Here is a 13003-nt window from a genome sequence, read left to right as displayed (position 1 = left end):
GGGGGGGGGGGCGCGGGGCGCTGGCGGGCGGTGCCGCGGCTCCGGTGGCGCGGCCCGGGAGCGGTGCGGCGGCGGCGGAGCGGGGCCGTCACATGATGCGGTTCCTGGAAAGTTCCTGGAAAGCAGCCTTTGTATGGAGCCTGCCCGGGCGGGGGGGCGGCCGGGGGGAGGATGCCCGCGCCTCTGAATCAAAGGCGGCACGGACCGCTCGCTCCTGCCCGCTCCCGGCGAGGAGGGGGGCGGGCGGGCGGGCGGGGGCTGTTTCCCCACAAGGACCATCCTCCTCCTCCTGCTGCTGCCTCCTCCCTCCTCCTCCTCCTCCTCCTCCTGCTGCTGCTGCTGCTCTCGCAGCGGCAGCCTCCCGCCTGCCCGTCCGTCCGTCCGTCCGTCTGCGTGCGCCCGCACCGCGATGCCGCCGCTCCCTTGACGCCGCCGGGGGCCGCAGCGACCCGACCGCCCCGCCTCCGGGGGCACCGGCAGCACCGGCAGCAGCAGCGGCAGCAGCGGCAGCGGCAGCCCCGTCCCGTCCCGCCGAGCCCCGGTGAGTGCCGTGCCCCGCTCTACCGGAGCCCCGCCGCCGGGCCGCGCCTTTCCCGACGCCCCCCCCGCCTGGCCCCGAGGACGAGGAAGGGGAAAGCTCGCCGGGGTCGGTCCCGCTGTCCCGGGGTCCCCGGGGCTGCCGCGGCCGCACCTGCGAGGCGTCTGGGCCCGGTCCCCGGGGCGGCTTCGGGGGGGCGCCGCGGGAGGGGCGGGGGGCGGCGGGCACGGCCGGGGGCTTGCAGCGGCAGGAGCCGGCCAAGTTGAACTGGGAAAAGTTGCCGAGCTGCGACGCGGGGAACTTGCGGGGATGGGAGGCAGCAGCCCCGCCGTTAAGACCGGCGGCCGGTGCGCCCGCTAGGTAGAGGGGAGGCAGGGCGAGGGGGCTGCGAGCCCTGCGAGCCCCCCGGGCCGCGTGGGACCGGCCCCTCCTCGCCCCCCCGTGGCACCGCGCAGCTTGGTGGCCCCGCGGGGCTGGGGCTTTGGTCCCCGCGTGGGGATGCGGCGGAGCGGGGGGCGTCCCGCAGCCGTCGCCCCCTCCCCACCGCATCCCCGCCGCTGCTCCTCACGGGTCCGGGGCCGCGGAGCGCGGCTCCTTCGGGCGGGCACCGAGACGAGACCCCGGCGGCGGGGAGGGGGCGGCGGAGACGTCCCTCGGGCCGGGTCCCCCCCGGGGGGTACCGGGCGGTCCCCGTGGGTCGGGCCCCCGCTAACCTCGCTCTCTCTCCGCTCGCAGGCGGCGGCGGCGGGGGCCGGGCCGGGGCCATGCCCCCTGCGCGACGCTGAGCGCGGCGGCGGAGCCCCCCGGCCCGGCGCCCCCCCCATGACCCTGCGCTCCGCCGAGCCCCTGGAGAGCGCCGGGGGTCCCCGGGAGCGCTGGGGGCGCCCCGGGGCGGCGGTGGCGGCCGCGCCCGTCGCCGAGGAGCCCCGGGAGGCGGCGCGGCTGGCCGCGGCCATGGAGGAGCTGCGGCGCGCAGGTAAGCGGGGCGGCCCCGGGGGAGGAAGAGGAGGAGGAGGAGAAGGAAGAGCGGCGCGGCGCGGCGCGGAGGGGGCTCGGCCCCGCGGTGCCGGGGGGAAGCGAAAGCGGCCGCAGCGCCGCGCTCCGGAGGGCGCCCGGAGAGCCGGGAGGGAGAGGCCGGGGCGGCGGCGGGGGGAGCGTGGCCGGGGGCACCCCCGGTACCCGGAGCTGTGTCCGCCGGGCGGGGAGGGGGGCGCAGGGAAGGGGCTGGCATCGTCGCGTCCCCGCCGGCAGCGGGAGAAGCGGCTCTGTCGCCCCTCCGTGCCCAGAAGCCCGTCCCGGTGCGGGGCGCACGCCGCGATCCCAGCCGGGCGGGGAGGAGAGGCACCGTCAGGCGGATCGCTCCCGACAGCGAGCGCAAAGGCACCGAGCCTGCAGGACCCCAGCCTGCAACAGCAAAAGGAACGGGCGCTGCGGCTCCGTCAGGCAAAGAGCAGGCGGCTCTTAAACGAACAGGCAGCCGGCAAGAAGTAAAACTCTGCTTTCTCTGCTCTTGTGACAGGATGGTACTGGGGAAGCATGAGTGTTGCTGAAGCCAAGGAGAGGTTACAGGATGCCCCCGAAGGGACTTTTCTGGTTCGGGACAGCTCTCATTCAGAGTACCTGCTGACCATTTCGGTAAAAACATCCGCGGGACCGACCAACCTACGCATCGAGTACCAGGACGGCAAGTTTCGGCTGGACTCCATCACCTGCGTCAGGTCCCGGCTGAAGCAGTTCAACAGCGTGGTGCATCTGATCGAGTACTACGTGCTTATGTGCAAGGAGAGAACCGAAACGCCCTCAAACGGGACGGTTCATCTTTACTTGAACAAGCCTCTCTACACGTCAGCTCCATCCCTGCAACACCGCTGCCGGATAACGATAAACAAGTGCACAAACCAGATCTGGGAGCTGCCCTTGCCAACCAGACTAAAAGAGTACTTGAAAGAGTACCGGTACCAGGTATAGCTATCTTTTTCTCAATGCCTCCAACATAGAGTAACTTTTAAATGCAATTCTTAAAATCAGCCAAAGAACTGAGTAACCAGTTGCACGGCTCAGCGTGGAATTCACTATCAAAACAGTGGCAGTTCTGGGGAAAGGCTTTTATTTCAGATGCCACAAAGGGAGACTTTATGTAGGATAATCCCAGCCTGCATCCTCGGGGGTTTGGCAAGGTGGCGTGCTGTCCTTGTGAGGGGCGAGAAGCCAGGAACCCCTCTGGATCGTGTTGCTTTGTCGATGGCATAAAAGCTGCACTAACTGCAAAGTGCTAACTGGAGCGGTGGGACAGGGAGAGACCACAAAAGACGTACGAGAGCGCAGAAGTTGTCAGTGGTCTGATTCCGAGATTCATTTGGTGCTGGTGTTCATATAATCCTGAGAGCTTAACTGGATCACACTGTGATAATCTTGCCAAAGTTATGCAACTAATCAAATCCAGTCAAAAAAGCGATCATCCATTCAGTTTTTATTGAACTCTAATTTCTGTGCTTTTCTGCAAGGAAAGGGGAACTGAAAGCAATCACTTTAAAACATGGTTTTTCAAAGTTCTCTAAAAGCTGATATTAAGGAGAAATGCCACATCTTTCATAGGAACCCAGTATGTTGCTGATTATACCAGATTGGTATCCCAGAATCTTTGTTAACATGTTAACATCTTCCCGGTGGTGATATATCCATGCTATTACTATAAGCCTCGTTTGGTTGAGGCTTTAGGACTCCATGCTGCAGAACTGCAGCCGCTCGGTTCCGATGTCAAAGCATGGATGTCAGCAGTTACGGCTGTCTTCTACAGTGTAGAATGTTTTCTTCAGCTTCTTTCCCAAAATATGGGGAAATCTGGATTTTTTTTTTTTTTGAGGGGATTTTTTTTTTCCTTTTTTTCTTTTTTTCTTCTAATTCACCATTGTAGCTATCAGACTATTACTCAATAAAAGCAATCGGATTGCACACCTATCTCGATCATTGTACGTATGGATTTGCTACCATTCAGGAGACAACGACGTGAAGGACCTGTAAGCATTTCCCAGCCAACACTTCAATAAGCGTACCCGGGTCACTGATGGTGAATATCCCTGCTCTGCCTTCGTGGGGCTGCTCAGAGGTAGAGCTGGTTTATGCTCAGATTAGTGGTTTGGAGGCTGCCTGCTGAATTCCCATGGTTAAATATTAGCGCGGGACATTGCTTAGTGCATTACAGCAGTCCTGCAAATGGGAAGATGGGGCCGAGACTCTCAGTACCCCTTTCTCTCTCTAAATGTAAAGTATTTAACAGAATAAATATCCAGGGTTGGGGGTACTACGAGAGCAGTGCAGAGGGAAACTGGGGCATAGATGCATTCTCTGTCTACAATTTCAGTTTTAACTCTTTCCCTAGCTTACCTTAATTAAAGCAAATAGACTTGTGTTTGAACAAGGAGTGTTGTCAAGACTTGCTGTAGTCTAGCCCTGCCCAGGCTGAAATAGAAACAACATAAACCGATCTTGTCTTCCCTGTGACTTAGCCGCTCGGTGGTGCTACCCAGGTGCTGTGTCCCTCTCCTCACCCTGGGGCGCTGCCCCACGCCTGGTTGCGCTGGGATTTCCAGCATCGTGCATTCGGGCTGTCCCAGCTGCACGGGCAGAACTGCACGGCTGCTGAGACAGGGAGGATGGCAAGGTGTAGGGGATGGTCCCCGGGCCCCCTGGCAGACACTTGGTATGCCAGTGTTGTTGCCCCTGCAGGAAAGGTGGCTTTTCTCCCTCCTCCTCCTTGGCTGCCATTCTCTCCCCGAATTTCATGCGAGCAGTAGTGTAGAGAAGGGCTGGGGGCAGTTTTCTCCTGAAAAACAAAACAAAAGCTCTTGTTATGTAATTTTTTCCCACGCCCTGCCAAAATGCAGCCGTGTTGGACGGCTTCCACCCTCCGCTTCCCACCCCAGCGGAGCCGCAGGGCCGTGTCGCTGTCACCTGGCTGGCTGTGCCCGTGCCACCGTGGCGCTGAGCAGCGTGTCCTGCGGACGGAGCAGGGAAGGAGCTGGCTCCCTGGGAGCACGTCACTCGGCAAATCTGCTTTCCTATGGTTCTTGCCCGGCCCTCACCCAGTGATGAGATAGCTGCTGGACAGGACAAGTCACCTCCATTATCCACCTGCGGTGGCGAGCCCAGATCCTTCCCCAGCAGCCCCCCCGGCCTAGGGGTTTGAAGCGAGGACCACCACTGGATGAGGCAGCTGGAGAGGAGGCCCCCGGCTGGTGCTGGAGGCGATGGGGCAGACGCAGGGCTCGCTGCCGGAGCTGCTGTGGGTGGGCCGAGGCCAGGCCTGCCCCCGGCAGCCACGGGGCGGACGCAGCGCTGCTCGGGGGTGCTCCGGGGGTGTCCCAAAATGCAAGTGGGTGAACCACAGGCTGAAGATAGCGGGGCGAGAGGGGGCAATGCGTGTCACTAATCAGCAGGGGTGCCCAGGCTGCGGCACCGAGCCAGGAGACGGGCGGCCTCCCGCCGGGTACGGCGTCCCTCGAGTAGGGTACGGTCAGGGAGAAGTAGGGTCTGCAGCCGGGATGTGCTCGGAGCTACGAACAATATTTTGAACAGACTGGAGGGGGAACTAGTCCTCTTTGTATGAAAGCAGAGCTCTTGTCCTCATTAAGATGCCAGCCCCAGGGCTGATGCATTACACTCGTAAAACCCAGCTTTACTGTAGCTTGCTGCTAGCTCGGCTTCACCCTAATGCAGCACGGAGGGATGAGGGCTCTGGTACCAAAAATGCAAGGATAGCACATGATTGAGATTACAGTGGTGAAAAAATCTTGCATGTAGACCCCATGAATTCTCAGGCACAACTGCGTGCTCCAAACATTTTAAAGGAAGCTGCAGCACTTTTTTAAAAATTATTTTTTAATTTGTTTTTGACTTTATGGATGGTGCTGTGACTTGCTTGCAGAACTAGCTTTTAAATTGCTGGCTCTTCAGATTCCCAAAATGACTTCTAACTGATGCGTGTCATCCTGAATTATGAGCACGGAGTGTTCAGTGAAGTCAGTCTCACAGGTTCAACACCTGTGAGTCAATCAAAAATCATGACGAGGATTATAATAATTTTTACATCTTTATTTTTTCCTCCATGTGTTGGTTTAGTTTTCCATTTTTAAGTCTTGAGCTTTCAGATTTTCCAGTCTAAGTCTAGAATGTTAGTTTTTGAAAACATCTTTGTTTTAATTAAACAAAAGCTGAGAATCCCACAATCATAAAAGTGGCTGATTAATTTTAATTTTTATTTTTTTCCCAAGATGGATGATGAAAATGCAGTTTGTGGCTGGATTTAGCTGAGCACTAACCCTAGCAGAAATGTGATCTATGGTTCCATTTTAGCTGTCTGGGCATTTCCCTGGCACTGGTTTATCACCAGGGACAGAAAATGGTTCAAGCACAAGATGGGTGGGTAGAGTGGGAATGCAACCAAGCAGCTGCACCCATCGCATTAGAAGTAATTTTATTTTAATCTGATCTGCTCAGTATTGTCCTAATTATAATTTATGTAACCACATTCTAGATAAACAATATCTAATTATTCGGGGGAAAGAAAATGGTTCACGGAATATGGGGTGGGGGTTGTTTTTTTTTAAATCCTAGAACAGGAACTTAGTCCTCACTGAAAACTGCAGGGCTCTGAGATCTGGGACTCTCACTCAATTTCATCACCTTAAGAAAGAGAATCTCATTACAATAGGAAGGACAGCATTGTGCAGTTGCATGAATTCCTACATCTTAGTTACCTCTCATGTCTTAGAAAAGTGTTCCCATGGGGGAATGACCTTGTCACATGTAATTGAAAAGCTCCATTTATTCACAATTTCTATTCAGGAGCTTTTTCTTGTATTCCTCATAAAATTCCTATGGACGTTTCCTTTGGATATAAGCTTAAGATTTAGCAGAAAGTAAGTTGAGTTGTGTCACTGCTTTGTTCTTCATCCGAAGCACATGATGGGAATGAGAAGAGAGACTTTCAGATGTGGGTCTAACAGTCATTTGAAGTAAAGCAAAACAAAACCTCTGCTGACCTCGCTATCACTAAAATAAATCTAGGTATCAAAGTGACTGCTGGAGGAAATAACGGCTTGAGGGATGCTAAAATGTCTGTTACTGGTTTTCACTAGTTGTAAGAAACTTCTCTGTCAGAGGCGGGATTAAAAAACTGAGAACTGCGGAAATAAAGGAAAGGTTTAGTAGATAAAGCATACAATTCCCAGAATAGCTAGCAGTTACTTAAGAGGGTCTGTATGCAAAAGGCGGTGCGGATGACAAGCTACTGGGGTATCTCCCGGAAACCTCCTCTTCCTCAGTGCTAACCTCAGCAGGTCCCAGTATGCTGCTAAGCCCTTCGCACGGCTGGAAATGCCTGGAAACAGCATTCCTCTGACACATAACTTCAGATCACCCAGACCCGAGCTCACTTTACAACACCATGGCGGTTTGCCACGGTATTGCTCAAACGGGCTCATTTCCACAATGGGCTGAAGATCAGCCAAAGACACTGGAAGGCAGCGCCGCTGCTACGGGGCTGCGAAGGGTGGCGGGGCCGGACACTGCCGGCCAGCATCGCCTCCACGTCTGACGGGGGGCACGCTGCAGGCAACGGGGAAGGGCACGGCACGTGGGGGACCCTGCTCTCACAGCAGGGACAGAGGGCAGGAGGGACAGCTCCTGCGAGAGGTGGCACTTGGCAGGAGATGTGTGCGAGGAGCTAAGCGGCAGGAGCGCATGCGGGGCTATGGTGCTCTGGTAGAGCTCAGAAGTCGAGGGAGGGGAGGCAAGTGTCAGCACACGATTGTAAAGCATGTACAGAGAAAGTCTGGCTAGATAACTCAACTTCAGGGGAAAAAAAAAAATAAGCTTATAGCAAAACCAGTCTGTCCTGGTCCCAGGGTTGCCAAGGGGATGAGGGATTAACTGTGTTTATTTATCAGGTTATCTTCAGGGGCTCGAAGTAGCCAGTTCCTCTGAGAAAGTCTATGGGAATGTAAAAACACAGCACAGGAATTACTCTGTTTAATCTCCTTGATAAACTGTGGCTTTTATTCTGCTTAAACTCTATTGAAGGGAAAAAAAAAAAAAAAAAAAAAAAAAAAGATCGCACCTTTTTATTATCATTTCATTTTATTTTTATTTTATTATTATTATTTGTTGGTCTTGCTTTTTCCCCAGAGTTGAAGCTGCTAACTCTCGAGGAACTGAAATACCAAAATAATATCATTACTTTCTGTGACACAAAGGAGGAAAAAGCTGCAGGAGCGAAAGCTGCTTAAATTAGCATAAAAAAGAAGCTGGCAGTTACTTGAAAAGAGTTCCAGTAGGAAATGCTCAGGAGAAGTTCAGTGCTGCTTGCTGCACAGGCACAAAACAAGATACATTAAAAAAATCCCCAAGTTCAACGTGCCTGCCTTAATTTCTTTTTCATCGGCAGGCAGGGTTTATGCAAGTCAAACCTTTTGTTTTCAGACCAGTTGTTACATAATTGGTGTTTTGTAGCTGAGGACTGCAGGTTGGTGCACGGTCAGTTAACAAATGGTAAGTGCAGAGGTGCGTTAAACGTGGGAAAGATTGAAAGCCCAGTGCAAATTCTTCCTTCTACTTTACTGAAGTTATTGTTCCTCAGACTTCAGATCAGGCTTGGTAACAAGAATTGCAGCAGAAACAGCTGCGAGATGGACGTCTGAAAGCTGTAAACTCGCTTTTCACAATGCTTTGTTGGAAGTTAATTGTACCTCTTCAGGTGGCAGCCCCCAAACAGGATCTGTCCAGCTGCAGCTCTGCACCCACGCTCAGTCTGTCTCGGTGGGAATGCCCAGCCTGGAGGGGTTCCCCTGGACACCTCAACCCCAGGCAGTTGCTTTTTTCTCTCTTTTTTTCTCACCTAGAGCATTGCTTATTGACAGTCTGCAAGGCAGGGGAAGCTGGGGATCAGCTGTTAGTGTTTGTGGAAATTTTAGCTGCCTCGCTTGCTTTTCAGAAGAACAATATTAAGTGTGACGGAGCCTGTGCTGGTTGCAGTTCCCATATCTATAAAGCGGGAGGCGAGCTTAACATTTCGTAGTTTTTCAGCGTGGGGCGAGGAGTTGCTTGCCTTTCAACTAGCACTGGCAGCATTTAAGCCACAACGATGGTGATATCTCCGAGTGGCTGCCTTGCTCAGCAGAGAGAAGAGAGTAAGTTAGGGAAGGCAGCTTCTTGTCTGCCTGCGCTGCGGTGGAAGTGGCATCACAGCTCCTCTGGGAGCTCAAGTACTGCAGGCGGAAACCGAGTGCGAGAAGATAGCTGCTTTCTGGAAACTCATCTGTTTCCTTTAAGTCCCCCGATGGAAGATGCAGTGCCCACTTCAGGCTGCCGAGCCAGCCCCCTGTAAGCACGAATGCCACAGGTTTCGTTTTGAAAGGGAAAAGAATCGAGCACGAGGACTGTTAATCGAAGGGTGCTTTTTGTTTGGAAACAGGACATATGGAAGAAGTATGAGCAGTGGCAAATCCTTGGACAGGCTACCTGCAAAAACTTTCCATGAATCATTACTAGCTCGTCAAATGCTTAACCTGAAAGTATGAGCCTTTAAAAATAGATGTGCTCTATATGGGTTTCTCCAGCTCAAAGCCGGGGAAAGAAGCAGAGGATGTCAAAAATCAGTGGTTATTCTCCTCTCAAATAAAACCAATCTCCCTGGCTTTATCTGAAATGCTAGACACTCATTTCATATGCTGTAATTTGCAAACAAAAGAAGTTCATTTTGTGATAGGGTTTCAGGCTTGAATCTTAAATTCCGTTTACTTGTCAGTATTTAATTTTCAGAATAATTTGTTAATTCCTTTGTTCTCCCATAAGTAAAATGCTTTCTTTACATAAAAGAAAAAAAACGTTTCAAAAGTCTGGACTGCTTAGAGGATTTCAGTATTTCCAACTGGCTCCTGAAAGCATCTTTAAATTAAACTTCAAAAACAAACTGAGAACTACATTAATTCATATGCTTCAAGAAAAGGACTAAAAATTCCTTGCAGGAGAAATATTGAGTCATATTTTGCAAATATGCATCACAGGTTTTTTATTTCAATTCACCGCAGAGGTTCCTTTTCCCTGGAATGAAGATGCCAGTTTCACATTGGATGCCTGCCTCTTTTCTCAGAGCTATCCTACGTACAGTGTTTGGCCAGGGCTGATTAGCACCAAGCAGCACTAGGAGTTGTTAATGCAGTAGTGCTAACAGACACTTCTTACCGAATGTAAACGTGTGGGCACTACATGGTCACTTCGGACCGCAGTGGTTTAATGGTTTGAAACTTCCTGTGCTCTATTTTACCTCCATGCTGGACATGCCTTTTAATAAAACAACACTTTAAACAACGTTTGTGACATGTCACCTCTGTTTTACGGCCACTGCTCTCTTTGAAGTGCATTACTTCGAAGCCTTTACCATTTCAAGGAGGGGGAACTTAGGAAGAGGTGTCGGTCCAGCCTGGCACCCTCTCGCAGGAGCCAGGAGCCGCTGGTGGAGCCTCAGGTGCCGGCAGGGAGGTGAGGCACTGCCGCTGCCCTCAGAGCCGCCCCGGGCACCAGCCTGGCCTTTGGTGGCTGGCAGGACGCAGAGATGCTGGCGTTCGGGAGGGCCACGCTTGCAAAGGGGCGTGCAGCGGCGTGAGGGTGAGGAAGAGGATGTGGAGGAAGGGCAGGGAGCGCCGCCTGCGCAGGCGGTGGGTGGCAGTGCCTTGCAGGACCCTCTTCTGCCCCTCAGGCCGCAGAGCTTGGGCTGCCCTGGCTCCTATTTTAACAGCACCCTTGAGATGCATCACAGTCAGAAATGTTCTCTGTGCTCCTCTTTCTAAAGATGACAGTCAGCCATATAATATATGTTTCTTTTTTCCATCCTCGTTTCAGAGGTTTTCTGAGAGATTTAGGCAATTAGATGTGTTTTTAATAAACAAATCTAGAGGCTCATATTTCTTTTGTCCATAAAGTTGGAATGCTGTCCTACAGACAATTGGAAACAGCATAGTCCTAATAGATTAAATCTGGTTGCACGAGTTTTAAAAACACAATTTGGCTCTCGTTATCAGCAGAAACAAATTAGTATGCAGAAAACAAAGAAAAAGCATACATGCTAGGATGGAGCTTAACTCTAATTAGCATAGGGGATCCTCTCAAAAGCTTTTTTTTTTTTTTTTTTTTTTAAAATAAGCTTATTATACTTGTACCAAGTTTCTAACAAGATTTTGGTGAATTTTAAAGTGTGGCATTCTAATCTGGAATAGCACACATGTAAAAGAGAACAGCGTTGTCCTAAGAGTTGCCGCTTTAGCTTGGCTCCCACCGGTTTGGACTCACTATGCTGAATTCAGCAGTCCACAGAAGCGTGGCCTGAAGCCCACTGGTGATTCCCCTGTATGCAGAACCACCGTGAACAAGGTTTTAGGTCCAAAGTCTGATGATACTGATGTGCAGGACTGACAGTGGCCCATTGATCTACACAGGCTAGGAAATACTTCTGCCGTCTGCATGTTTAGCCAGGTTTAGTGTTCAGATCTGAGCAGAGATAGCGGGGAATTGAGCCGAACCCAACCTGGCTCAAGTATTTTTTTCCCCTAAAACTGGAATGGAACTGAACCATTCTTTTGAAGTTTTGTTGAACTTGGACCAGACCTGGAAGAACTGTGGACAGAGCTGAACCCAAGCAGAACTGAAAAGTATAAAAGCTTGTCTCCTTGGACTTGAGGTGTTTACCTGCGTGCATCTTTGTTCTGCAGCAGCAGGGTAATAACCAACAGAGCGCAGCCAACACCTGGCTTGTATCCCTTGATCAACCTGAACCACCAGTAGTGCATTTACAGTTTCCACCACTCACAAACCAGTGGAAGGAAAAGGAAACACCAGATTTTCCCTTTAGCGAGACTTGGACCTCTGCTGTTATCCTCTTCCTTCCGAGGCTTATCTGTTTCCTTTCACCACTTTCCTTCTCTGCATGTTTAGACTGCAAGCAAAGACGTGACTAATGCTGGCTGCACTAAAGACAACGAGGCTGCCACTATTTATGTGAGTGGGAACCAGAGTTGCTCTATGCATATCCATATGTTTTGCTAACTTTCTAAGATATTCTTGGACAGTATAAAATAAATAATTGTAGCTGCCTCATCTGGCCAAAAGACGGAGTAAATGCAAGTGATGTAACTGCTTGCATTCATTTTCTGGTTTAAAATGTAGGTGCGGTATCTGCAATTAAGTACAGCTGCCAGGTGACATCTCAAGTCTCCAAGTCTGGTGACTCCAAGTCTAGAGATAACACAGTTCCTTAATGGTGACTAGAGCTGGGGAAAAAAATCCAAACCGTGGCAATTAGAGAGGCAGTAAGTTAAGACAGGAAACTGTCTGTAGTGATGCAGCTCTGCGCTGAGGGATGATCTTACAGACTGACTGCGGCGTCCTCTGCTCCCTGGTGTCAGCTCCTATCATTTACGAATGCGTTTTCTCGCAGCCAGCATTACAAACCACCCACGACATGAAAAGTTGAACGCTGCACTTTGGCTACACCAGCAAGGTGGGTGACTGCCGACGGCGTGCTGCGTGCTCCCGGCGAGCACTACGGACACAGCACACAGACGGATTTAAAGCTGGTCTTCCCAGAAGACTAACGTGCGTCTGAGAGAAAAGCATTTACCTTGGTTTAAGGGATGTATCGGAGTACGATATAACCCCTCAATTACTGAATAAGATGTAATATACCAATAATTGGATAAGATATAACCCATCGATTATTTAATGAGATATAAACTATCAAATATCCTATAAGACATAATCCATCCACTATCGAATACGATACAATCTATCAGTTATTTAAAAGCCACCCAAAGCCCTCGCACGAGGTTTATTACCTGCAATCAGCCCCAGGTCGAGGCGCTCGCCAAGCAACCCAAGGCACCGCTCTGACACCGACACGCGAGCAGTCCCCGGCCACAGCAGGAGCCCACGCACACCTTTACACGGCCACGCAACGAGCACGCACACGCCCTTTGCCGGGTGCCCAAGGCAGCCTGCCCCGCTCAGGTGCCGCCCTACACCCCGCTCATCGCCCCCGCCGCTGCCAACGCCCCGGCGGCCGCCGGCCGCGCTCCCGCGGGAGGAGCCGGGGCCCTGAGCCCCCGTCCCGTCCCGTCCCGTCCCGTCCCGTCGCTGCCCTCCAGAGCAGGCGGCGCTGCCGCCCGAGGCGCGGTGCCCGCGGTGCCTCCGTTCCCCTCCGGCCGCCGGCCGCCCCCGGGGCCGGGCTCCCCGCCGCGCCTCCCGCCCGCCGCGCTGCCCACAACCGACATGGCGGCGGCGGCGCCCCCCCGCCCTTCCCCGGCCGGCCCGCGGCAAGGGAGGCGGCGGCGGCGGCTTCCGGCGGAGCCCTCACCAAAGATGGTGGCGGCCGAGCGGGCCCGGCGGGGGTGCCGCCGGTAGCTGCCCGCTTCCCTC

General features: G+C 53.0%; 2 protein-coding genes and 1 long non-coding RNA gene across 5 annotated transcripts in view; 2 read left to right on the top strand and 1 right to left on the bottom strand.

Moving 5' to 3' along the window:
* The first annotated feature begins 363 nt into the window (after nucleotides 1–363).
* On the top strand, nucleotides 364–2852 carry SOCS2 (suppressor of cytokine signaling 2). Of its 2 annotated transcripts, XM_035337201.1 has the most exons (3): nucleotides 364–541; nucleotides 1274–1514; nucleotides 2058–2852. In XM_035337201.1, exons 2-3 carry the CDS (start codon nucleotides 1361–1363, stop codon nucleotides 2504–2506), a joined length of 603 nt encoding a protein of 200 aa, XP_035193092.1. In that variant the 5' UTR covers nucleotides 364–541; nucleotides 1274–1360; the 3' UTR covers nucleotides 2507–2852. The 2 variants fall into 2 exon arrangements, with proteins under 2 accessions (XP_035193092.1, XP_035193086.1); XM_035337195.1 differs by lacking the exon at nucleotides 364–541 and having other exon boundaries at nucleotides 710–1514.
* Nucleotides 2853–3405: 553 nt separating this feature from the next.
* The window catches only part of LOC118173019, a 17489-nt gene continuing 7891 nt past the window's right edge, over nucleotides 3406–13003 (bottom strand). The window contains exon 2 of the long non-coding RNA XR_004753965.1: nucleotides 3406–4361. This is a non-coding gene — a long non-coding RNA (uncharacterized LOC118173019). The remainder of the gene's footprint in view (nucleotides 4362–13003) is intronic.
* CRADD (CASP2 and RIPK1 domain containing adaptor with death domain) overlaps nucleotides 12850–13003 on the top strand; it is a 77688-nt gene continuing 77534 nt past the window's right edge. Inside the window, exon 1 of one of the 2 annotated variants that reach the window (XM_035337233.1) lies at nucleotides 12850–13003. The gene's annotated coding sequence lies outside the window, so the exon portion shown is untranslated. The other variant, XM_035337213.1, reaches the window with a different exon arrangement.

Source organism: Oxyura jamaicensis, chromosome 1 (assembly GCF_011077185.1).
Source record: "Oxyura jamaicensis isolate SHBP4307 breed ruddy duck chromosome 1, BPBGC_Ojam_1.0, whole genome shotgun sequence".
NCBI classification, from domain to species: Eukaryota; Metazoa; Chordata; class Aves; order Anseriformes; family Anatidae; genus Oxyura; species Oxyura jamaicensis.
This window is presented reverse-complemented; position numbering and strand designations above follow the sequence as displayed.